The sequence below is a fragment of the Nematolebias whitei genome, chromosome 5 (assembly GCF_014905685.2).
Source record: "Nematolebias whitei isolate Nwh7 chromosome 5, NemWhi1, whole genome shotgun sequence".
Taxonomy (NCBI): Eukaryota; Metazoa; Chordata; class Actinopteri; order Cyprinodontiformes; family Rivulidae; genus Nematolebias; species Nematolebias whitei.
This window is the reverse complement of record NC_056502.1, coordinates 14,037,999-14,064,085: the sequence shown is the minus strand read 5'-3', so window position 1 is coordinate 14,064,085 and position 26,087 is coordinate 14,037,999. Positions and strand designations below refer to the sequence as shown.

The window sequence follows — 26,087 nt, the reverse complement described above, 5'->3', positions numbered from 1 at the left end:
TGTGTGTGTGTGTGTGTGTGTGTGTGTGTGTGTGTGTGTGTGTGTGTGTAAGAGTAGGGCGGACAGAGAGAGGCAGTGTGTGCAGTTGCACACATATGTGTCTATCTTTCCACAAATCAAGCCTGTAGTATCCAGCACAAGTCTCTGATGTACACTCTATCACTGAACTCAATCTGGAGTCGCACTAAACCACACAGGCAATATCAATGACAATATATATTTATAGTATATGTATCCAGTGTTTACAGGGAAATGTCATAGCTACTCACATCTGCTGCAGCCGATAGCTGAGGGCCTGACATGTTTCCTCGAGGATGGAAGGTGGAAACAGGTTCGGTCGTGATGAACGGTGAGAGCAAATCGTTTGTATATGAACAGAGCGTTTTAGGACAATGTTTGTGTATCTGCGCGTACGTCTGGGGCAGACGGGGAGTGTCGGGTTGACGTGTGATCAGACTAAGCAGGTCCTAAACTAGCAAAGAGATGAGAGGAGAAAAAGAAGAAGGGAGGCGGGGGGATGTTGTGCTGGAGGAAGTGGGAAGGGAGACAGCAGGGGATCCTCTTACCCTCTGGGAGTTGAACCTATAACCCCCTGACCCTCCTCTAGCCCCTCTGGTCATGGACTTGAACCTGGTAACCCTCATCCCCCAATCCCCCGATGGACAGTTTTTTTTCTGTCCCCAGCCTCGCTGCAGTTCTCTGCATGCCATTAATGGCTTAACAGACGTTAAACAACCTGCATGCACGTCCACATTTCAACGTTTGACTCGTTGGCTTCAATTTGCCTCATTTGAATTCAACGTTTAACACAAAAAGGATAGAGCGTCGTGATTTATCAACAGATTCCCCTGATTTCGCTCGTGTTTGTTGACTTGTGTGCTCAGCAACTCTGTGAAGTATGTTTTCTCTTTCTGTGCTCATGCACGTGGTTCAGTAAGGTACATGCTCCTCCGGGGCTTTTTTTTTCTCTCCTCCTGTCCCTCAGTGGATACCATCTCCCCTGCTGTCCCTCTAACGAGGAGGGAAACAGGGAGGTTTATGCATGCTTGTGCCCCGTTCATTCTTCACCTGTCAACAAAATCCTTCTCACCTCCTAAAATAAAAAGTAGAGATATACAGGACTTGGAGGGGTGGGACAGTTAGGCAGGAGGAAGGAGGAAGGAGGGAGGAATGAAAGATGAAGAGGAAAAGGAGCCTATCTATTTGTCTTGGACGTTTTCTTTGCTCCTTTATTCTTTCATTTGTTCCTTGTTCTGCTTATCAGATCCCAGAGCCATTCAAGGCCTCCCGTCTGGAGGAGAAGCCAGACACCTCCATCTCTTTTTCATTCAATCTCTCTGCTTCTCTTCCTCCCCTGCCTTGCCGGGCTCTCCCTCTGCTAACCTTTGAGATTCAGAACCTCCGATTTGAATTTCAGAGCGAGCTCGTGGACACGAAGAAGGTCTGGGGCGGGCTGAGGAGTGAGTCTGAGGATGGGAGGCGGTGGGGCTGGTCAGAGCTGCGGTCATTGAGAAAGAGCCTGTTCAGCGCGTCCCCCGGCCTCCCCCCTCAGAGGGGCCCCGATCGATACAAACTCGGAGCAATAAAGCTTTCCCCCTGTCATCTCTGCAGAATACAAAGCAGAATAGAGGGAGGGAGAGAAGGAGGAGAGGGAGGGAGAGAAGAAGAGAGGGAGAGAGAGGTGAAAAGCTGTTCCGCTAGCCAGACCAATTTCCTTGCCCCCCTCCCCTCCTCTCGTTTGCTTCACCACCACCTCCCTAACACACAACACCTATATTACCCCCTTCTTTAGCTCCTTTTTTAATCTCTCCCTCCTTCACCTCACTTTTTGCACAGTGCATCCCCTCTGACTGTATAACTGAGCCAACATTTATCACTCAAAATACAGAACGAGCTAAACGTGTTCCCTGTTTCTCAACAGGCGAACGAGGGAACAACATAGAAAGAATAAAATGGAAATAAGTCATGGGATGAAGGCAGAAAAAGAAAAGATAGAAAACGCCCAAAAAAGTATGTGATTGTGTGTTGGGGGTGGGGGGGGGTGGGGTTGCATCAGGAGAAAGAAAGATGGATGTAGCAATACAGGTGGAGAGGAGGCGGAGGAATATTGATGATGATGAGGAGAAGGAAGAGACAAAATGTGTAGGGATGGGTGAGGAAGGCGCAGATAGGTGGAGTGGTGTGTATGTGTGTGTGTGTGTGTGGTGGGGGGCTGGGGGGGTCAAACAGCAAATAGCCTTAATTGAGAGCCAATTACTGTAATTGTAATCTGGATTCAAAGCAGAGAGACAGCAGTGACAGTCCAAACACACACACACAAATGATAGAACTTTGTGTGTGTGTGTGTGTGTGTGTGCACCTTGTGTCCATTCTTCTCACCTGAATGGCCGTGCAGGAGTCAGCCTGCCAATCAACTATTGTGCTCTTGTCAATTTAATAATATTGCTGAGCGCTGACCTCCACAGTCATCACTCTATGTGTGTGTGTGTGTGTGTGTGTTCTTATATATTTCTCTGTCTTTCACCTCACTCTAACCTCCTCCCCCCCATCCCCACCTTCCTCTCTGTCTCCCTCCCTCAGTCCCCGTCTCTTATTCTCCCCTTTATTAGAAGAAGATAGTGTGAATCCTTCATCCGTCTTCCACTAATTCTCTCGGTTATTGTCCCTCCATCGCTCTGCACTCCTTTACTCGTGTCTTCCTGTCTTTTCTCACCGTGATCCATATCTCCTGGCCTTCTTCCTGTCCCGTCTAGTTATTCTTTTGCTTTTTCTCATACTTTCTTTGACTTTATCCTTCCTCTTGTATTCTCTCCCCCTCGGAGCTCATACCTTCATCACCTTCTCTCAACTTTCGTCCTCACAATCCGTCTTTTTTTTTCTCTCTGCTGTCCCCTTTCCAGGCCGAGTCTTGCACTCTCATTGTCATCATTGTCCCTTTTTTTTTTTTTTTGCTTTTACATCATCATACTCCCATTTTGTCAACTCCGTGTCCCCCCCATCACTCCTCAGCCTCCCTCTCTCCATCCTTCCTTCCATCTTTTCCTTCCTTCTTTCCTCCACCCTTCTCATTCCCTGGGGAGGTCAGTAATAATGGTTGTGATGGAGTGAGAGAGGGAGGTGCGATTATTGTCTTGTCGGGAGTCAGAGGAATCGATCGGCCCAGAAATATGAGGCGCGAGAAAGAGCCGCTGTGTCAGATACAATAACCACCCGCTCCCGGGGGCTTACACACACACGTACACACACACACACACACATTTTCAGTACCAACCTTCACATTTATTTAGTTGAACCAAGAGTAGATGCTGACACTCGCACACACTCTTTATATTTTCTTCATCAATGTACACATCCTTCATTTTTTTCCTCCTCCTCTTCTTCTTCTGTGGTGGAGGAGAGTGGCGCAGCGAGCCCCATCATCTACATGCTTTGATCTGTGATAAAGCATAGAGGTAGATCTGTTCTGATCATTCTTCATGCACAGATAAAGGGCAAGGCGAGGAAAATCGCTCACACACCTCTCACTCACGCTGCTGCAAACAGACATAAACACACGCGCGCGCACACACACACACACACACACACTCTCGATGAGACCTTTCGTTGCTGTTGCCTGGCAACCTGGCCGAGTGTCCAATCCAGGCGGAGAACAGTGGCCGGTGATGTCACAGCTGCTGCTGACCAGCAGGTCTGAGGGAGAAGGAGAAGACAGAGGAGGAGAGGAGAAAGTTTGAATTGGTGAAAGGAGAGGCGGAAGGTCGCGGAGAGAGAGGCAAGGTGATGATTATGATGATGAGGAGAGGGTACAGGGGGAAGAAAGGAGCAAGAGGAGCTGTAAGCACCCAAAAAATGAAGACAGTTGCAGATGAAGTCCTCTCATGTGTGTATTTTAATAAGAGAGCATGGATAACTCCTCCCCACAGCTGAGTGTGGAGGAGCCTGTGTGATGAAGCTGCCAGTCCCTCGCTGCAAACCCTTCACTCCTCTGCCAAAATAAGAGGACGAAGAGCACAGGTTTGAGCTTCCGTGGTAGCGCCGTGGGAGAGAACAGTGTCTATCCAGACAAAACCGGGCTCCCTATGGGCTGCCGAGATGATACAGAGATGAGGGGAGCAGTGTGAAAGAAGGATGGAGGCGCAGAGAGGCCCCAGGAAAAGATGCTATTGAGAGGTATTAGGACAGGAGAGAGGAAGAGGTGTTGAAAAGGTGTAGGCGGCTGAGATGGCGCCGGTCCCAAGGCAGCCAGTGTGAGTGTGTTTTAGCCCCTGCTGGTTCTCATACAAAACCTCAACCTCTGGAGTCCACACACTGCTGGACCTACTGTTTGTAATCCATCAGCTCCTCATGGGGCGACACCTGAACGCACACACACATCCTCAGGACGGGATTTTAAATCTCTCACCTTGTATAATAGAGTCTCACTGTTTGACTGGTCCATCACGGAGCCATGTTCTGTTCCCTCCTATACGGAGAGGAATATGATGGATCATGTGAATTAAATCACGTTAAGTGCCGTAGGCCTCAGGCTGCACATAGGAGGGCCTCGCCGTAAAGGTACACTGAACTGGTACTGGTGCTGAACTTGTCCCTTCAGTGACCCATTATACAAACGGTCTCCTCCCACCTTCCTCCCTGCAGCCAACATCCTTCCCTCAATCTGTTTTATTCATCCTTCGCTCTCACTCACCTTTATTCCCATCACCTTTTACATCTGCTTCATTCTTTCTCCATTTTGTTCTTTATTCTTCCTCCTACTAACACCCAGTGTTCTCCCTCCCTGCCTCTCCCTCATTCTGTGACACTGGTGTGATTGATGGCACTCCAGAGGCTTAAACCTCCACCCATCCTCCTCCCTGGAGCCTCACCATCAGATTGTGTGTTTATATACGTGCGGTTCACCGTTTTGCGTACACGACTGTTAGTTGTGATCAAATCGTTCTTTACAAACTGCTCATAATTCCTAAAAACGGTGAATCAGGATTAATTAATGAACACTTACTGGTTCTGCTTTTAGTGCAGGGAACATTTGCTTTAAGACCTATATCAGGGAAATATTAAACAAAGGGTTTTGGTAACGCTAATATTTGTTGTAACCAAGACTCTTTGGTCCAAATGCACCGTACAACACACACACACACACACATAAACACACACACAGAACGTGAAAATTGATTAAAACTCCTGTTTGGGCTTCTCAAACTACCACACACTAGTTGTGCGGACATATTGTATTTGAACAAAGGTCACGGCCAACGCCAGGCTGCTCAGATGACCTTTGACCTGAGGAACTGCCCCCCCCCCCCCAGGCGATGGGCAGCTTGTCCATGTCTGAGGACTGGTCTGACTGTTTGACGCTGTTTCAGGTGATCAGCACTAACGAAAGCAAAAATTATATTTTGATATTCTTAATAAAATATATATTTTTTCTTAAGTATAATGTCTTTTGAACGTTGCGCCTGCTTTTACTTTTACTTTATCAAAGGTTTGTTCAGCGATACCAACTATCAAAGGAAGTCATTATTTTTCATCATTTTGATCTAGTTTCTTACAGATCACTTAAAACTTTGTTTTGAATTTTCATTACGCCAGATCAATACGATTCTGTACTAGTTGTTTAAAACCTACACATTTTTACATTCCTGTTAGAAGTTTGCCATTTTTTTACCCAAATAATGATCAAAATGGCACATCAGTTATTGTCTGGTTCCTTGTGATTATCTCATTTAAACCAGCAGAGATAGAAATTCCCAGCTATCTCTTTTACAAATGCAAAAAATGGAATAAAGCAATTTGGGTTTTTTTCTTCTTGGTTTTAGGATTTTAAAAAATAGTTTTAAGTGCTTTTATCACTTTTTATAGCATAGTTTTGCATCCCTGGCTGCAGTTTTAGGGAAGCAGATGCACATATCGAGGTAATTGGTTGGATGCTTTTATTTTCATTTATGTATTATTTTTGAAAATGTTATGTGTTTATTATTTATTATTCATTTTAGGCACTATATTATTGTGTATTAAAATCTGAGCACTGCTGCTGCTGAGATCTCTGCATTTGTTTCTTCTCATGTTTGTCGTCTTGTCTCTTATAGTTGCTGCAAAACAGAAAGCCTTTCCGGTACATGCAAATAAAATTGAAGTTAACTCAGTTAAATTAGTTAAATAAAATAGAAGAAACTTCTGAACTCATGAGGTGTTCTCATGATCAATTGATGATATTGTCAGGACATGAGTGTTTATATATGTGAGGTCAGATTTGAAACAAGTGTGTCTGTATTGCAGCCGAGTACGAGCGTCCATCCTGCAGCACATCGGCTCGTTGTAAATCACCACATCAAGTATTTATAAGGTTAAACTTGGGAACTCTGCTGCCGTTAGCTTTTGAATTAGTGACAGACCAGGGGGGAGGACAGGGAGCTTCCAGCTCTCTCTTCAGGGGCTGCAACCTGCTGGTGGTTTAGGTGAAGAAAGAGCGCCACCCTGTGGTTAGTGCTGTTCTCTGTCAGGGCTGGATGGGATGCTCTGCTGAAACAGGCCGTTCTCCTCCCTCATCATTCCCCCACGTTAGATTTTCACTTGTTAGTCTTTTAATCCAAGTGGGTGGTGCTGATAATGCCTCACATCTCCCTCATGAGCACTGTTCCACCTTCACGCCGCGTGCACCCGTCACGTGCAGAGGTTCTCACTGTGGGTTCCTGTGGCGTATCACTGCACGCAGCTCACAGTGTGGTCAGTGGTTCTGTGACAGCTTTTTCCTTCCACTCGTGTTGGAGTGTTAAGCGTAGCCGTGGATGTCTCACATCTTCTGTTGGAGTCGACGTCTCCCACTCCCCCCACACACCCCTGCTGACAGACCACCTCACACCCACTCGTGTGCTCACCCACACCCCATTCGAGTCAAACGTAAACACAGGCACATGCCCAAGAAGAGATGGATGTCATTTTTTTTTTGGTAGGAGTTTCAAATGTTCACGGGGTCAAAGGTCATGAGAGTTGTCATGGATGCTCCTCGGTCAGAATGCCAAGCGTGCTGTTTTTGCCCCGCATGTGTGAAAGCGTTGTCGTGTGTGAGTGGCTGTTTCCAGCCGCGCCATCACTTTCCGACGCCGCACGTCGTCCCCCTCGTTTTCACCTCTTCTATCTGATCAGTCTCCTTGCTCACTCTCTCCCACTCCTTCTTACGTGTTCCCCTTCCTTCCCTCTTCTTCTATATTAAAGTAAAACGTGACAAAAAAAAAAAGTTCTGTGTTCTTCTCTCCTCTGCTCTGAGTTGCTATTCTTTTGAGAGTTACTTCCTGTTGTGTTGCAGGATGTGGGGAGGAGGTGGGGCCTTGGTGTGGAGGGGTGTGGACTTGTGTGTACGATAGAGAGAAAGAAAAAAGGGAGGGAGGGTAATTCAACCATATGATTTAATATGAGAGAGCGACACGGGGAGGGCGAGTGAGAGTTTTTCTTTGGCGAGGGCGCACACACACTCTCACACAGATATGACCAAGACAGCGGCAATAGCTGCGAAGGACTTCTCCAGTATGTGGTTGCCAGGTGAGTGTCTGTCTGTGCAGCTCTGCCTTCATTTGCCAGCACCAATTAAAGCTGAATGTGTGTGTTTGTGTGTAAAAGAGTTGTGTCTATGCTGTTGATTAATGCCACGGAGCCTAACAAGCTCAGCTAATTGGAAAACGTTAAAAGGGAAGAGGTGGTACGAGGAGAAAGGAGGATGGAGGCATGGAAGGATGGATGAGAGGTCACAGGTAGAGGAAAAGGCCACACACCTCACTAGCCCTCGGCTTGTTGAGTGTGTGTATGTGTGTGTGTTTTATATTAAAGTCAAATAATTTGGACAAAAACATAATTTTATAAAAAATGCTTCTGATGAGAAATCTTATTTTTTTTTTGCAGCTTTTCTTTTATATTCGTCTTATTTATATTGTCTTTTCTTTTCTCACGAAGTGCTGAAGCTTTCTCATGCTCATCTGGCAGATGTTTGGCTGATAAGGATTTGTGAAACTTTTGTTTGTGCGTGAGCTGATTTGTGCTTTCACCGTCTTGAAATTTAATATTAAGGTGCACTGATTCTGTGATAATTCTTCAAAAAGGGAGCGAATCCCTCCAATATTTATCATTTTTGGGTACCAGAACAAATGGCCACGCTCTTCTCCGCGCCCCTCGACGACCTCGCGTTCAGTGGTCAGAGTGACAGACGGTCTCAGCTGAAAATGCTCAGAAAGCTGTTAACTGACTCACCAGTTTCCAGAAATCAATTTCTAAATGTCAATTAGCTTGAGTTGCTCATTACTTCAGGTCATGATATTTTTTTTTGTGGGGGGGGGGGGGGGAGGAGGGAAGCAAATATGAACATTCTATGTTGGTTTGTGATGTTTATCAAAGAGTGATTCATGGATTATAAACAACACAAAGTCACTTCTTCACCTGATGTGGTCACTGAGGATGGAAGTTTCTCTGATCTCACGAAAACAAACAAATGGACGTCACTGTCGATAAAACAAAGATGTAAAGGCGTAATCATAAAAATAAAAAAAACTTTCAGCCTTTGCAGATGGTGTATGTGCTGCCAAGTGATCAAAGTTTCCCTTTCATTTAAAAGAAAAAAAATTATCATAGAAAATAGAAATTATTCAATGAGAAGAGAGCGTTTGCAGAATTGCTGCAATTTAATTAGCGTTTGCTTTTACGACCTGATTCATCTGAAGACTGCTTCAGGTGCAGCAAACAAAGAAAATCATCATTTGCAACAAAATCCAAATCATAAATTGACATATGACTTACATAGTTAGAGCGAATATTTGCTATGGACAAATTAGCTTTTAATATGATAGGTTGTTTTTGTTAGTTTTTGTCACAAAGTCTTATTTAAATAACATTTATTGTGTTAATTAACTTTTAACAAGCTTGAATAAAATGCCAGCTTTCGTCATAGTTGCTACTCTCAAGTTTCCCTTCAACGCGCATCGTTTGCTTTTTGTCCTTCTAATTAATTAATTAACGAGGAGTTGTGGGAGCAGATTATTTGAATTTGGCCTCTTTGCTTCTTTTTTCTTCAACTTCTTGTTTTAGGCAGCAAAAATGACTTTTTGGAGCTCTGACTGTTTCACTACCTGCAAATTTGATCACCTTTTCTTTGTGCTCGGTTTGTCAGAACCAGGTTTTTATTGTGACTCCAATATCACCTGTCTGGTCATGGCCAGGAAGTGGGGCTGAGAGGTTTTGGTTGTAGTTTTGGGTTGGCGGCAGTGGAGTTTCATCTGAACCAAAATACCCAGAGGAGAATAACAGAAACAGTCCAGTTTGCTCTCTCACACACACGCATGGTTGTTCCTCGTTCCTTTCCGTTGCATCACTTATTCGTGACACAGGATTATGCAGCATTACACTGGGTCTGTTTAAGACGGGCCTGTTCGCTGGCCTCACATGCATCACGGATAAATAAGCATGAAGCTAGGAAAATTAATTTGAACTCAGCTTTCTTCTTGCAGGGACAGAAAAAAAGTTCACTTCTAATTAAATTTGTGCAAAAAAAAAAAAAAAAAGTGTGCAGAAGAAGCCACCTCTTGTCCTTTTGCTCATCTACAAATTTGCATCTGTAACATGAAAGTGGGCTCGCTGTTACGTGAAGTTGCATGCGCAGCAGCGTGTTGTACGACGACGGGCAGGTTTTTAAAAGATGGAGTGAAAGAGAGAGTGAGAGGGTTCATATTAATAGCCATGCTGACAGTAAGTGTCGGGTTTAGCACTCAGCTTTCAACCCGGTGCAAGGGGAAGTCGGGAGGGGAAGTGAGAACAACACACAGCATCTTGATATACTGTCCCACCGCTGCGTTACTGACCACATTATCCACCACGCTACTGTCTGCAGGCCGCTTTAAGCCATGAATCAACACACACCTTTTTCCATCCGGATCATCTTTTAGATCTGCTGGATTTGGGCTTTTTACACACTGAAGATCTGAGCTAGATGGGACGTTTGCAGTAAATGGCCAATACAGTGGCAACTTTTTATAAGTAAGAGGAAGGTGCTATTTTGGGGCAAATTCAGTGGTTTTAAGAAGAAATTGAGCAACAGTGGAGAGTTCTTTAGTTTTATGAATAGACTCAAACCTACTACAAAAATAGAGGTGCTGTGTGAAATAATGGGAAATCCACCTGCTGACCAGGGTCATAACCTAAAGCAGATGTTTGCATTTTTTTTTTTACCAAAAATAGCTTCAACTTTTGAAGGGAAATCCTACAGTCAGTGTAAGTTTGTGTGTGTGTGTGTGTGCTTTACCCATAATGCTGCCAGAATGGTGGCAAAGTGGAGCTTCTCAAGCTGATCGTCACTTCCCCCATCCCCTAAAGACGTTGCACACAGTTAAGTTGACTGATCTCACATCTGTTGCACTGAGATGAATGTGCTGCTGGATGTGTCTCTGATCACGGAGAGGCTCTTAATCTAGAAGTTCTGTCTCTTTTTAATCGCTTGATGGAGTGCAGAGGCCAAGTGGTGGTCAGTGGTCCCATGTGTTGCTGCTGCCACCCAGTGGTGGAAAATGTGCTTGACCACTTGCTCTTGCCTCAATTGGAAATACTGTAAAATAAAAAATTTAAATTAAAAAAGTTCCATTTCATGTATTTAGTGAGAAATTAAATCTTGGCAACAACAGATGAGAAAACTAACAGGAGGGAGAGAGAAGAGGAAAACGAGACAAGAAGGGTGAAAGAGGAGGAGGGAGGCCAAGAGTTTATTATGCAGGTGGCAGATATAATTAGTTGGACGTTGGGCAGATTTGCATGTTTTCACAAAAGGGAAGTAGCTGTGTGTGTGTATGTGTGTGTCTCTGTGTGTGTGTGTTAAGGAGAGACATAGCAGAAGAGTAAAGAGTTTCAAATGGACACAACAGAAAAGTTTTTTTCCTACAGTTAGAGGTTTCAAACACATAAAATGGCTTTTGTCATTAGATAATGCTGTAGGATGATAACCAAACATAAATTACCACACACTCACACAGAAATCTTTCAACAAACACACACTTTTGTATTCTATCTAAACTCGTCTGAAATCCCCCTCGTCCCCTCCGGGCCCTTCTTTTCATTTCTCTCTCTCCCAAGCCTCTTCACTGCCAGAATCCCACTTTGTTTTTGTGAAGAACAGAAGAAAAACATAATAAATTTGTTGCCTTTGTGTATTCAGGAGTGTCGCCGCATGGGACTGTCCCAACAAAGGGAGCAGAAAGTGATGTTGGTCTTGTGATGAATGACAAACAACATGAGGCGTCGTCGGTGCCGCTGTGCTCCCACGAAAACACCTCGGGTTAAATTTAGAAAACCTCGATCAGCCTACTCCTGCATTTGAACCACCAAATGGAAAGAATGAATGAATGTGGGCTGGTTTGGTTTTGTGAATGATTCAGCCACGATTTGTTTAGTTTACAGTGTGTGCGTGTGTGTAGGCTCGCTCTGTGACCTGAAAACACTTAACCTATCCAAGGCTGACGCCTTCTTTTTATTTCTGGCCAATAAGTGTTTTATACTCTGCTAAATACGAGCAAAGCAGCCAGATTTGTTGATGTGTGTGTCTTCCTGTTGCAGACATCAGGATGTCAAAGCCAGCAGAGGTTGAGAAAGTCGGGGCTGACTCACCTTTAGAGGGCACAGGTAAGCTTTGCCTCCTTACAGTCTCGCCGTATACTGTACGTAAAACGCCGCACATGTATGACACTGGAAAGTGTACACGCCTGTGTTTGTGAGTTGTGCTGAAGATGAGACTGATCACTTTTTCCTTTCCCTCCCACGCAGAGTCAGAGCGGAATGGACCTGAATCAAATCACCAGGTGATGCTTGCGATGAGTCCCACTTCTTTCACCTACAGAGCTGATCTAACAAAGTGATAAAAGGACAAAATCTTTATATTTTATCAGCTAATAATTGTTTTGTTATATTCAAAATAGGTTTGCTGTTAAGTCAGAAAATGTGAAAAAAAGACTACCGTATTGTTCAGACTATAAGGCGCACTTAAAATCCTTTAATTTTCTCAAAAATCGACAGTGAGCCTTATGTATTAATTCCGGTTGTGCTTCGAACTGATTTTATGTGATACAGCTGAACAATGTTGAGAGTTATTGTGAATGAGTTGAATAAATTGGACTTATCTGACTGTTTTGTTTCACTTAATGCGCCTTATAATCTGAACAGTACGGTACTAAAAATGCTTTTGCCTGTGTTTGTGCTCATATATCTGTAGCATCAGATGATTTTAATGAAACTCTCAGAAAGTAACCACAGATTGAACATTTACATCTGATGACCTTTTGGAATCAACTACATTCAAGATAGCCGCCACAGCTAAGCAAGCTGAGCAAACACAAAAATGGTTATCAGTGTTGTAGATATTGAGTTGAAATTTAGTGCGTTAGTATGAGTCATCTCCAAAGCATGCTTTAATTAACTAACTAATCAAATGAGCACTGTCCCTAAAACTTTGCCATGAACTACAGGTTTCAACTCTGTTAGCAAAATACCCCACGAACCAGGGGTGGATGCTAATGAAACTTTCAGGAGCTACTCTTTTAAATTACTTCTAAAAGTGATTAACGTTTGAAGTCAGCCCAATTTAAGATGGCCGCCACAGCTAATCAACTTTACAAACACAAAAATAACAATTACTCTGTCAATTTTACAGATATATGGTTAAAATGTGGGTACCACTTTACAATTAAGCTCAGCTTATAGATGGTTAATAAATAGTTTATAGATATGTTATTAATTCCACTATAATCACTTAATAAATCATTAATAACTGCTTATTATGCATTAATTAAGGGTGACAGAGAGAAAACTGACTAGTTTCTTGCCAAATGGTGATCCAAATCTGTTCACTTATATATTTCATCTAGAGTTGTTATATTAAACATTTCAGACTAAGTTGTGAGCACAATAGGATTTTGTAAACCTATTTTTTTTTAGGATATAATGTTAGTTGTAGATACGTATAATGCAGTGATAAAGTACAATAATATTTGCTAAAGAAATAGGTTTACAAATGCTTAATGTGCTTACAAGGTAGTAACTTAGTCTGAAATGTTTAATATAACAACTCTACATGAAATACATGTATCTATAAACTATTAGCCATCTATGAGGTGAGCCTTATTGTAAAGTGGTACCAAAAATTGTTTTGGTGGTAGCTGAAAGTCAACTTAACATATTTTCTGAGTGCAATATTGCACGAGGCTATGCATAAATTAATTAACAAAGTTTGACCAAAACAGCTAAAACTCTTGTCTTCTTAGCATTATTGATTCAGCTTAAAACTGTGGCAAGAAATGTGCCAGGCGATATGCATTAAGCTCCCAGACTGTGTGGTTATATGTTAGACAACTAAAATCATTATGATCTTTTAAAGTTTATTTGTGTTTTTTTTTATTCTTTCTCAAAGGCTCAGTCCATGAAAATCTGCCCTTTTCCTCTGTCACCAAACCTGAACAGCAGCAAGGTGAGCTGCCTGTTGTGTGTCGGTGTTTCGGAGCTGCCTGTGCATGTCTGTGCGTGATTCTGGGCCCGCTGTTTGTTCATCTTTTGTATCCTCAACGTCACTCTTTAGGTTTATTGACAGTATGGCCGCCTCAGCTTTGTGTTCATTTCTATGCTCTGAATTGCTTTTTTGTCGTGCACGATGGTGAGGCTGAGGACGCGTCTTCACCGAGTCCTAAATGTAAACAAATTCACACACACAACTTTTCTTCTTTTTTTTTTTTTTACCGAGTACGATGGCACTCTCTTTTCACAAAGCCTTTTGAGAGTTAAAGTAAATCTTAAAGTTTACTTTTCTCACCAAACCAGAGAGAATGAAATCTCATTTTCATACCACAGGAGATATGCAAATCAGAAATCTGGAAGAAGATCCCTCCGGCCAGTTTAAACACGTCTTCTCTTCTTTTGTACAAGAAAAACAAAGGCAGGAGAAACAATTCTGATCAGCTCACCAGTGACAGATTGAGGGAATTATTTGAGCTTACTCGTGCTCCACAAGTCCTGAGAGACCTGATGGTCAGAAGTTTTAACTGAAACTTTTTGTATTCTGTGCACGCTTTACTTTTTTTGTTTTTAGCTATAATAAAACCGGCTCAATTCTGTAAGACTCAAATTGCTTCTCAAGCTTGCTCTTTTCGTCTTCATTCCAGAATAAGATGGATGAGTGTGCTGAAATGTCCCCGGGCCTTCCTCCTTCTCATGGCCCGACCCCCTCACAAACAGCGCTGCAACACACACAGCTCATGCTGACAGGCTCCCAGCTGGCAGGGGTAAGGCTTTACGTTCAATATTTTAACAGCTTTGCTTTGCTTGCTTCTCTAAACACTTTGCTTCCATCTTTAATTCTTTTCCTCGACTTTCTGATCCTCTTCTCCTCCTTTGCCCTCCTCCTTCTGCAGCTGACAGCTTTGCTGCCGGCGCAGCAGCAGTTACTGCTACAGCAGGCCCAGGCGCAGCTCCTGGCCGCCGCCGTGCAGCAGTCCAATGCAGCGCACGCAGCTCATGCCGCTCACGCAGCCGCTCAAGCCAATCAGCAAGCTCAGGCAGCTGCGGCAGCAAATCAGCAGGCCCAGCAGCATCAGCAAGCGGGACAGACAGGGCAGCAGGTTCAGTCCCAGGGACAGAGCACGCAGGAACAGAGCACCCAAAGTGTCTCTGTCCCACCTCCTCCACATCAGCTCACCCTCTCCCAGCCAATCCAGCTTACAGCCCAGGTACCGACCGCCAAGCCAGCTCTACTTCCTGATGAGCGGCTTGATTCAGGAACTCTCGCCAAACCATCCTTCTTGTTCATCTTTGGCATATTTTATCGTTCATGTTTCTCTTTTTTTTTTTAATGCAGTAAACATGCTTTTCCTTCCTCTTTTTGTTCTTTTCATCCGAATCTGCTTTTTGACTCGTGCCAGCACACTTTGTGTTTCTCAATCTGTCAGAAATAACCACAAGTCTTGCTCCTGTCTGCCTCCCTGTTGAGCAGGACATTCAGCAGCTGCTGCAGCTTCAGCAGTTGGTGTTGGTGCCTGGTCACACGCTTCCATCACCAGCCCAGTTTCTCCTCCCCCAGGCCCAGCAGGGCCAGCAAGGTGAGGCGCTCCCTTCTTTCTCGGCTGAATAAAATTTTACATCAAAATAAAATCTTTTTATGTTTGAAAACAATATTGTGCTCCTTTGTTTCCCCTTTTTTTTCCCAGGACTCTTATCGACACCAAATCTTATTCCGCTACCTCAGCAAAACCAAGGCAGCCTCCTCTCTGCTCCAACTAGAATGGGACTCCAGACACATGTATGTTTCTGTCAGCTGGAAAGAAACACCCTCTCTGTTCAGCAGAAGTAACGCCATTTCCTCTCTTTCGTCCCGTCAGATACAGCGAGATAAGAGTATGGATGTGAGCAGCGGTGGAGGTGTGACCACGGTGCCCCCTGTGACCCCTCACCCTGACGAGCCCAGTGACTTGGAGGAGCTGGAACAGTTCGCCCGCACTTTTAAACAGAGACGCATCAAACTGGGCTTCACACAGGTAAAGACAGTGCCTGTTCCATTAGCACTGGAGGTCAGAGTGAGTTTTGATTCGTCTCCATCTGCCATGTCCGTCTTGTCCATCCCTCCAGGGAGACGTAGGCTTGGCAATGGGCAAACTGTATGGCAACGACTTCAGCCAGACCACCATCTCTCGCTTTGAAGCTCTCAACCTAAGTTTTAAGAACATGTGCAAGCTGAAGCCGCTGTTGGAGAAGTGGCTTAATGATGCAGGTGAGCTTGAAGCATCAGCCTCTTATAACCCACATGGGATCCTGATCTTTCATTTAATAGACACTTTGTCCCTCAGAGACCATGTCCATAGACAGCACCCTGCCCAGCCCCAGCTCCCTGTCCTCGCCCTCTCTGGGCTTCGACGGGGTTCCTGGCCGTCGCAGAAAGAAGAGAACCAGCATCGAGACGAATGTACGCGTGGCTCTGGAGCGAGCATTTATAACGGTAAGATGTCCTTAAATCCCTTAAAGTCTCGTTTGAAGCATTTTGTGTAACCTTAGTGTTCAAATATGCAACACTTCCCTCAACATATGAATGCAGAGATATCAAAACATCTGTAAATTTCTGCAAAGTCATTCAGTACTCAGCGTTCACAGAATAATGGATGACGTTTTTCTAGTTAGCAACTTTTTTTTTTTTTCAATAACTGGCTCGTGTTGCTTTACTGCCAACCCATTCATATCAGGATCTTAATTTTTTATTTTTTTCCAAACCATCACATCAGTAAACTTGGTGCAGCTGACATGATCTAGTTTCCCGTTCTCCTTCAGAACCAGAAGCCCACCTCAGAGGAGATCCTGCTGATCGCAGAGCAGCTCAACATGGAGAAGGAAGTGATCCGGGTCTGGTTCTGCAACCGCCGTCAGAAGGAGAAGCGCATCAATCCCTCCAGTGCCACCCCTCCCCTGCCGAGCCAGCCCCCCACCGCCCCTCAGTCGCACAAAACCCCCTGCTACAGCCCCCACATGGTAAACAGCAACCTTTCCCACTGCTGCGTGGCAGTTTCATCAGCATCTAAATGTGTCTGTTCTCCGTTTCTTCTCTCTGACAGATGTCCAGCCAGCTGTCGCAGGCCGTGACCAGCCTCAGCAACACAACGGTGACCACCATGTCCTCCGTCTGCCCCCTGACCTCCAGCCTCACCTCCACTCACCCTGCTCTCACCTCAACCCACACCCCTCTGAGCTCCACGCCCTCCCCGGTGTCTCCTCCACCTCCTCCTCGCAGCACAGCCAGCCCCGCCACTCCCAGCCACAGCACACTCAACCTAAACACAGGGTAAGATGGTCCAAGTGTGCAGTCAGACTAAACCGGAGGGTTTATGGGTCCTTTCAGCAAGGTCGCCAAAATATATCAGGTCTATCATGACTCTTTGAGGTTTACTTTTCTTTTTCTTTTAAAGGGGAGTTTGCATTTTAAAAATGTAAATGCTTGACTGTATTTAAGTAGGGTTTGAAAAGTCAAAATGGGTTAAACTAAACTTAATTTCTGCTCTAGCTGCTTTGGGCATCACAACAACATAGTGGTTATCGATGCTGCCTGACAGCAAGAAGTTCGGTTTAATCTCTGGTTGGACCTGATCTCTTTGTGTGTGGAGTTTGCATGTTCTATCTGTGCATGTGTGGGTTTCCTCCCACAGTCCAAAAACATGTATATTAGTCTGCCTTCAGGACCAGGTCTCCCTTGCAAAAGATATCTATGATCTCAATGGGATTTGCTCGGTTAAATAAAGGTTAATAAATATTAATAAGCTCAAATTAACTTTTACTTAAAAATAACAACACTTATCAAGAGTAAGATGCTGTAAGGAAATGTTGCATCTGGTATTAAAAATAATATTATGAGCACATTTAACATATTTTATCATCTATCCATCCATTATCTTTTACTTGCGTCTTCCTTTTTGGGTCACGGGGTGGTAACTGGTGCCCATATCCAGCAGAGTCAAATTTTATATTGAAATTTGACGAGAAGCTGAAACTGAGCTGAATAAAAGAAAACAGGCTAAAAGTAACAAATTGCTACCTAAAATCTAAAAGTAGCCAAAGGATAGCTGAAATTAGCAAAACACTACCAACAGAACTAAAATGGATGAAACACATGGTACATACTAGATGCTAGCCAAAAGCAGTGAAATGCTGTCAAAACCTAAAAGTAGCACATTGCCAACAAACAAAATGCTAGTAGTAGGTAGTAAAATGCTTGTTCAATGTACTTAATGTCTGCTTGTTAAAAGCTAAAAATAGCTCTCACTAAAACCAAACAAAAAGCTAGCTAAATGGTAAAAGTAACAAAGACTAGCTGAAAGCTAAAAATTGTAAAAGTCTAGCTTAATTTAGTAGAATGATAGCTTTTAACCAAAATTAGTAGAATAGAATGAGCATTATCACTATTAGAATTACCAATAGTTCATTTAGTAGCAGTTGTAATCCTCGTATTAGTATAATTAGCAGTAGCATTACTAGCAGTAGCAGACTTAGCATTAGCAGAATGCTATAGATTTCAAAATGAACATTTTTTTTTATTTATTTGAGATCTAAATGTATTTCAATAGGGAATTATTTTGAGTAAATAAAGTGAAATATTTTTTAAATGTATGAGAGGCTGCAGTAGGTTGGTGGTCAGTGCCACAGTCTCATGGTCCTGAGGCTGCAGGTTTGAGCCCAGGTTGTGTCAGGATGGTCACAATTGTCAAATCTTTTATATAAGTTTGCTTGCTGTGGGGACCCCTCCAGAAGGAAGCTAACAGCATATATTTATAAACTACATTTTAGAGCCGAGATGTTAAAACATGGTATTTTCTATTAAAAAAAATAGTAATAACTGATTTTTTTTAAATCATATTTCTTTCCTCCAACTGCAACTTGCAAATTAATTTAGGCAAAATAGTGAAGAAAACATGATGATACGTTTCTATAAACATGACCTAAGCTAATGCTGCAACACACTCAGTTCGCCTGCAGTGTGCAGTTAAATGGTTGATATTAAATTCACACACTGATATCCCAACATGCCTCTTGGTGCCACCACTTCCTCTTTGCAGTGCCCCCTGTCTAACCTTGTGTGTGTGTTGTTTCTGTTCACAGCTTATGGCGTATGGGTAAAAAGAACGGTGACATGTCCAACTACATCACAGATTTTGCTGCAAACTTGAGGTAAACATGATGGAGACGAACACTGCACTCACAAAAATGTTAAAACACCGTAAATACTTTTAAAAATTAGTATATTTTTCAAGAAAACATAAAAGAACTAACTTGTTTTTGGACATTTTTTCCCCTTTCTTTTTGCATTTCTAACACTGTTGTTGACGTCTCTGCAGCAAATCTGCATGCTGCCCTTTAAACGTGCAGGGATGACGCTATCCTCTGCTCGTCCTCGCCACTAAACCTGCTCTTTTTCCTCACTTCTTGTCCTCTGCCTGTCTGTGTTTGTGTTCATGCTTGCGCCACAACAGGAACACTGTGATGGGAGTTAACACAGGGATGAACCAAGCCCTCCTCGGTAACAATCCCCTGGCAACTATCCAAGGTGTGTGTGTGTGTGTGTGAAAGAAAAATGGAGATAAATAGGTTTCATCAAGGTAACGGGATGGAGAAAAGACCTCAGCATTACTGATAGAGAGAAAAATCTGCAGAGATTGATATAAGACTAAGATACGAAAAATGGTGCAGAAGGAACCATAAAGTTGCACACTTTCATATATTTTCCTCCTGTTAAACAGTTAGAGACCTTACTTTCTTATACTCCCACACACACATGAGCATTGAAACTCTCATGCACATACTGTATATGACACATCCCATTATACACCTTCCTACACTTGAAAACAAAGAAGAAAATCCCAGAAAACACACAGTGGACCCTACAGTAGTGACCTCGCAAACCAGTGTCAGCTCAGCACAGCTTGTTTTTAGTCATACGTTGTATAATTAGGCTGAGAAGGGGGAGGTAGCTGCGTTAAAAAGAGAAGTGCGATGATTACTAATACGGCTACACATGGTGGGTGAATCAAGGCGCGCTGGCCGACTACCTACTGGAGACACGGCTGAGCAGGCAGCCAAGTGTGTTTGCTCATCCACAGCATGAAACAGCTGAGGCAGAGAGCCCTGGAGAAGATAAATATCTTGTTTTTTTATTCGTTCTCGTCTGCGATCATTAATCCATCCCATCAAGTGTGTGTGTCATGGTGCTTACGCTAATGTGTGGGTTTGTGTTTTTGTTTGTGTGTGTGCTGCTTCACTCATCTTTTCACTTTATCACTCAAGCATCACTAACCTCTTTTAAGCTGTGTAACACTTTTTAATAGCTATAGGTTATATTGTACTCTGTGGTTTATACATAAACAAACTAATTCATTATCTCACGACTTTTAGCGATCATCAAGTGATTAAGTAAAAAAGTTATCATTTGCACTTGGAGTCATTCGTTGAGGGAATGCATCAATGACAGAGTTGTAGCCGTTCTGGTCAAACCTGAAAATACCTTTACGCTCAGAGTATGTGTTGTGAATGACTCTCAGCTACTACCACACCATTTAATTCAACATGTGTACATGTGACTTAGATCCAGACATTTTGTGTTTTTTAATGTTAATCAGTTGTGGCAGCTCTCTTGAATTAGGTTGTCTCCAAAAGTTAATCATTTGTAGAAGCACATTACTTTCAGAGAGATTCAGAGTCATGAGATATTTTGCTAAATGTCACTGCACAGACTCTGGCGCACAAATAACCATCTGCCTTTGCCTTTTGAGATAGGGGATAGATATAATTGCAGTTATTAATATTCAGCAACAAGTTTCAGTCTGTGTGAACATGTTTTGCATATTAAAGAAAAGCCTAATATGCAACTTGTTTCCATAACGACGCAGCACCTACTTAACCTTCTGCAGCGCTGCGCTGCTAATTCCTAATTAGTGTCTTGGTGGTGATATTTGGCTGCGTTCCATAATTACAAGACTTTATCATGTGTTGTTGCCCAAAAAAAAAGGAATTACATAAGTATTATAATTTGTTTAGCTGTCGATTTAAAAAAACTGAATTTTATCTGATTTTGTTCGGAGGGAAATATCAAGTTCATCTTTCACGGGGAAAGAAACCTCAAAAACGATTTTGAAACTGAATTACCACGAACATCTCAAAAAATATTTCCTGTGTAAGGCTTTGTGAACTTTTTGTTCAAAATGCCTTTCACTATACAAAACCTACACGCAGATATGTCAAAATTTGGCTCAGTTGTGACAAAAACACACAAGTTTTCTTTTTTAAAGGCGTTTCATAGTTTTTCCACTTCTTGGAAATTAATATTTTAGTGACTCATCCTTTACTTGATGACATACTTTATGGTAAATTTTTGTCCAATGACTCACTTTTTGAAGTTTTTCTGTTTCACGGCCGCACATTAAAGTTCAAACAAACTGATAGAGTTGACAGAAAAGATTTAGAAACTTCCACAAGTAAACAGCGCTCTGAACGCAGCTTTGTTAGAGCTTCAAGTGTTGAATATTAGGACAATCTGTTGACAGAAATGCAGCGTTTTCAATTTAAATGATGCATTTTATGTCCAAGAGGACTGCAGCTTCTACTCACAGTTCAGAAAAGACAAACACTTTTACTTTTTTACATCCTCGACCTTGAAGTAGAGGAGTAGGTGGGAAGACGCAGGCTTTATATGATGTCACTACATATTGCTAATCGGACCTTTAAGCTAGAAATTTAAATGTTTTCATGAGTCATATTGTTTTCGTCATTACCTGTTAATGTGAGTTGCACTCTTCCATCCCCATCATGTACAGAGATATAAAACCTAGATAGGCTGAAATGTGTCTGTTTTGTGGGTAAACTACACTTTTGTTGTTGTTGTTGTGGCAAAAACAGCAAACAAGGCAATTATAAACCACGCAAACAACATGCAAACTCCACATAGAAAGATCAAACTGGGGCTTGACCTGGACCTTCTTACTGTGAGGCAACAATTTCAATTCGATTCAGTTTATTTCTATAGCTCCAAGTCACAACAGAAGTCATCTCAGGGCACTGAACAGAAACATTCATCTATAAAAATAATAATTTATCACTATTTATCTGAGGAGCAGACTGCTTTGAGTTTAAGTTCATCACATAACTCTCATCTTGAGCAAGCACGAAGGCGACAGTGGAAAGGAAAAACTCCCTCATGAGAAAGAAACCTTTAGCAGAACCAGGTTCAGGACAAGTGGCTATCTGCTTTGACTGGCTGGGTTTGGTAGGAACAGATACACAATGGCAGGTTAAGAATCACAAGTTAAGATAGAAATAATATCAAATGAAACTATTCAATTTTAACAATTCATTTAAGGAAATGAGGTCAATTTGTCCTCTAGTCGTCTAATATGGCAGCACAACAAGCCAACCCTAACTATAGGATTTATCAAAAAGGAAAGTCTTAAGCCCAGTCTTAAAACTGGACAATGTGTCAGCCTCACGGACAGAAACTGGAAGTTGGTTCCACAAGAGAGGAGTCTGAGAACTGAATGATCTTCCTCCCATTCTGCTTTTGGAATCTCTAGGAACCATGAGTAAGCCTGCAGTCTGAGAGCGAAGTGCTCTGTTGGGAAAATATGGAACAATAAGATCTCAAATATAAGATGGAGCTAGGTTGTTGAGGACTTTGTAGGTTAGAAGTAAGATTTTGAATTAAATTCTGAATTTGACAGGGAGCCACTGGAGAGAAGCTAAAACTGGAGAGATATGGTCTCTCCTACTAACTCCAGTTAAGACTCTGGCAGCAGCATTTTGAATAAACTACTTTTTAAAGAAGTATTTGGACACCCAGATAATAAACCATTGCAATAGTCCAGTCTAGACGTGACAAATGCATGAACCAGTTTTTCTGCATCATTTTTAGATAAGATGTTTTTAATTTTAGCAATATTACGCAGATATTAACAGTGTTAACCACTAAGCCATCACACTGCCAATATATTAGCTATTTTTTTAGTTTGCATGTAGAAAACCATGTGAAACAAAATCTTTAATCCCATGTAAGCAAAAGATGTGCTTCACATATTATAACGAGTCTTCACAGACAAAGTATTCTAATATGCATGATATTCCACATGTGACATTTATGTTTTTTTGTTCCCAACTCACACAGGAAATGTGAATATTAAGGTTCACTTTAGTCCCGTGCTAATTTAACATATTTCCACGTGTAAAACATGTGATTTAAAGGATGATTCTGCAGCATTTATAAAAGATAAATCGCTGCATCTTAGTCTGGTGATTGGTGTCTCATGCAATCCACTTAAACTTCAAGTCCTATGACGACAAAACACAAAACAGCTCAATCAAATAAGCAGAGAACTTTAAAAATACATCAGTTTTACAAAAAATGTATTATCAATACGTCAAGGCAAAAGTTGCTCATTTAAAACAGGCTGCATGATTAAAATAACTAAAGAATAGCATTGATAAGTTTGTAACAACGGTATTAATGAGTGTTCTGATTAAAAGAGCCCCTCCTGTGCGAGTGCGATCCACCTCAGACTCACACTGGGAAATGACAGCAGCTGTCGGGTTTAACTTTAGTTGATTTGAGTCACGCTGGCTCAGGTTCATGCTTTAATACGCACAACGCCCATTATGACGTTGCACGACTCATGTCGAGTAATGACGAAAAAGCTGAATGAGGACTAATTTAATCCACATGGCCAGAGGAAGATTAAGCTGAGATAAAACAGCTGTGTTTTACAGAAGATTAAAGATAAAAAAACACTAAAAGTGCTTCTGTAACGTGACAGTAATGGTGTTTTGTGTTTCTTTCAGCCCTAGCAGCCAGTGGTGGCCAGCTGCCTCTTTCCACTCTTGAGGGCGCCAGCAAGGTGATGTTAGGGGCCTCTGGGGGCCAAGGATGTGGCCTTCCATCCTCCCTCTTCCTCAACCACCCCACCCTCCTCCACATGGGCCAGAACCCCGGTGCCGGATTGATCAGTGCCGCCGTCGCCAAAGTGTCCCAGGCCTCCCCGTTCCCCTCAGCCAGCAGCATCAGCCCCACGCCCTGCTCCCCCTCCCCCTGCTCCAGCCCCGCTTCTTCCTGCTCCTCCAGCGAAATGGCACACAGCCCGTCCTCCCTGGGCGGGCGCAAGATCGAGTGACCACACCCGGGGCCAATCAGAAAGGAGGAGAAAAGAGGAACCTCGCCTTTCACACCAAAGCTATCTCTTTCTCTCTCTTGTGCTCTTCTTCCATTCTTTTGACTTGAGTTGGATTTTTATTGCAATGGCTCTCTCCCTTCTTTTCTCCCCGTCTTTCAATGCCAAAAATACACAGAATGAAAGAGGAGAGAAGGAGGGAAAGAAGAGGAGGGAAGGGAGGAAAGAGGAAGATCGAAACCAAAAATCTTTATCTATCCAAACAGATGAAACAGAGACACCGTGGGACATTTTTGTCTGTGATATCGACGTGGCACGTCTCCGCTCTTTGTCTCTGGAAGGACGACGAAACCAACGGCTCTTTAGCAAAGAGTCGTCAGAGACGGCAGGCGTCCCAAGTGCAAAACCCAAAAGTGACAGAAGGGAACTTTAAGATATGGGAACGGCGTCACAGACAAAGAAGATTAAACGAAAAACAGAGAAGAAGAAAAAGACTATGCTCACTTTGCTTTTTGTTTAAAAAAAAAAAAAATGTTATTTTGAAACGCTGCGGGTTTGAAAAGAAGAGGAGCAGGGAGGATACGTTTAAACCAAATATGTACCTGAGGAGGAGGCGGAGGACAAATACACAAAGACAAAAACAAACAAACGAGAAAAAAAAAACAATCGACAAGCATACCAAAATCACAAATACCAAAAATACGGAGAGAAAAGCTTTATTCAAAGGACGTGTAAATACTGAAGCTATCCAGGACCAGGACTCTACTGCAACACACACATTTATACACAAACATGAAGAACCAGCCCATCACGTCATCGACTCATCCTGTCTGTCATGTGTCTGATATTTTTATGAATATTCTTTAAATATTGCTACATTTCTGTCGTGAATGTCTGCTGGAACTGTCTCTTTACCTACCTCTGGTTCTAAGAGCACAGAAAAGCACACATCTCTCCTCTTGTGTCCAAAAATCTTGTTAGCAAAAGTCTAGTTTGACATTTGTTTAATTATTATTTATTAGCTCCTTTATTGTCACAAGTCAGCTCCTATTTATTGTGTTCGATTGTAGTTTTAGCTTCATGACGATCATCCTTGTCTCATTTGTGCCATTCTCATCATCGTCATCATCATCATCTTGCATTTGTGACTTGTCACCCCTTCAGGAACACAGATGACGAATGTGATCGATGCTCATCTCAGTCCTCACCAAGTGCCGATAGTTCGCAGATCGAGTTGGCACACTTCGTGTTGGTGTCAGGGTGTGAACGAATTCATTACGACCCGAAACATTTTGTGCAGAGCTCCACTTTCTGAAGATTATCACCAGAGGCTCCGTGGCTAAATGAACACGCCCTCACACACTGAAAATGATGTTTGTTAGCGCAGTGGAGTCTGTTGTGAACGTATGAAATGTGGCTGATTGTTGATTGATAGAAACAACCCCTGAGGCCGAGGGCTAAATAAGTCAATAAAGCCAAGTTTAGTCACAGCTGGCTCCGACTCCTGCCTCGTCAATCAGCTCAGACGGCCCCACATCTGTGCGTCTCGACGCGCTCGCTGACATTCGTCTGTTTCTCCATCATCAGCTCACATCTCACTGCCATTTTCCACCGCGCACTGCCATTAATCCTCAAATAGATACCAAAGCATTATCAAGGCGGGGGCTCGTCTTCTTGAGCCTGAGCTGAGACATAAACACAATAAAGATGGGTGTGGGAGCAGGTGGTGGTGGTGGGGGGTGAGAACAGGAAGACCACCCCTCTCCTCTTGTTGGTGAAATTCCTTTCACATGCACGGGGGAACAAGATGTTTCACCCCCAGTGAAGGGTGAAGGAAGCAGGTGTCACACTTTTTTTTTTTTATATGAGGATACCAAAAACAAACATACCAAAAAAAAAAAAAGCAAACCAAGGAATGACAGAAGCAAACCAAAAATAACCCAAACCAAATATGGCTGGAGGGAGGAGGGGAGGAGGACAAAGTGCTGAAGGACTGGAAGACATCTGCCTGTCCATCTGCTGAGACTGTGGACAGAGGGACGAAGAGACAGGCAGAGACAGGAGAGCAGGACAGAGCGTTCCTCCCCTCCTCTACCTCCCTCTCTCCAGCTCAGCTCTCTGGTCCTGGATGGAGATAAACGCAAATGACCTCACTGAACTGAAATCTTGTTTTGAACAGAATCGTTTTCCGTTGGATTTGATTTCGTTCATCGGTTCTGATTGTTTTATCTCTGCTGTGTCTCTTGATGCCGTTCCACGTACTGTACTTTTAGTGCTTATTATTACTTATTTGGAATAACGTACTCGCTTACTTATTACTACAAGAGCTCCTTATTTTTTTTTTTTCGTAGTCATGCTAGAGATTTTTATTATCAGGTGGTTTTGGGGGGGGGGGGGGGGGGG

The 26,087-nt window shown here is 42.9% G+C and overlaps 1 protein-coding gene across 1 annotated transcript in view; it reads left to right on the top strand.

Annotated features, from left to right (window-relative positions):
• Window positions 1-24,741, top strand: part of pou2f2a (POU class 2 homeobox 2a) — a 44,844-nt gene extending 20,103 nt beyond the window's left edge. The window contains exons 2-16 of the mRNA XM_037676196.1: window positions 11,581-11,646; window positions 11,788-11,822; window positions 13,427-13,483; window positions 14,172-14,291; window positions 14,421-14,735; window positions 14,999-15,104; window positions 15,213-15,304; window positions 15,384-15,539; window positions 15,631-15,772; window positions 15,849-15,997; window positions 16,324-16,521; window positions 16,605-16,831; window positions 18,640-18,708; window positions 19,011-19,084; window positions 23,359-24,741. Coding sequence (XP_037532124.1) covers window positions 11,581-11,646; window positions 11,788-11,822; window positions 13,427-13,483; window positions 14,172-14,291; window positions 14,421-14,735; window positions 14,999-15,104; window positions 15,213-15,304; window positions 15,384-15,539; window positions 15,631-15,772; window positions 15,849-15,997; window positions 16,324-16,521; window positions 16,605-16,831; window positions 18,640-18,708; window positions 19,011-19,084; window positions 23,359-23,687 — 2,135 coding nt within the window. The 3' untranslated portion in view covers window positions 23,688-24,741. The remainder of the gene's footprint in view (window positions 1-11,580; window positions 11,647-11,787; window positions 11,823-13,426; window positions 13,484-14,171; window positions 14,292-14,420; window positions 14,736-14,998; window positions 15,105-15,212; window positions 15,305-15,383; window positions 15,540-15,630; window positions 15,773-15,848; window positions 15,998-16,323; window positions 16,522-16,604; window positions 16,832-18,639; window positions 18,709-19,010; window positions 19,085-23,358) is intronic.
• Window positions 24,742-26,087: the final 1,346 nt, after the last annotated feature.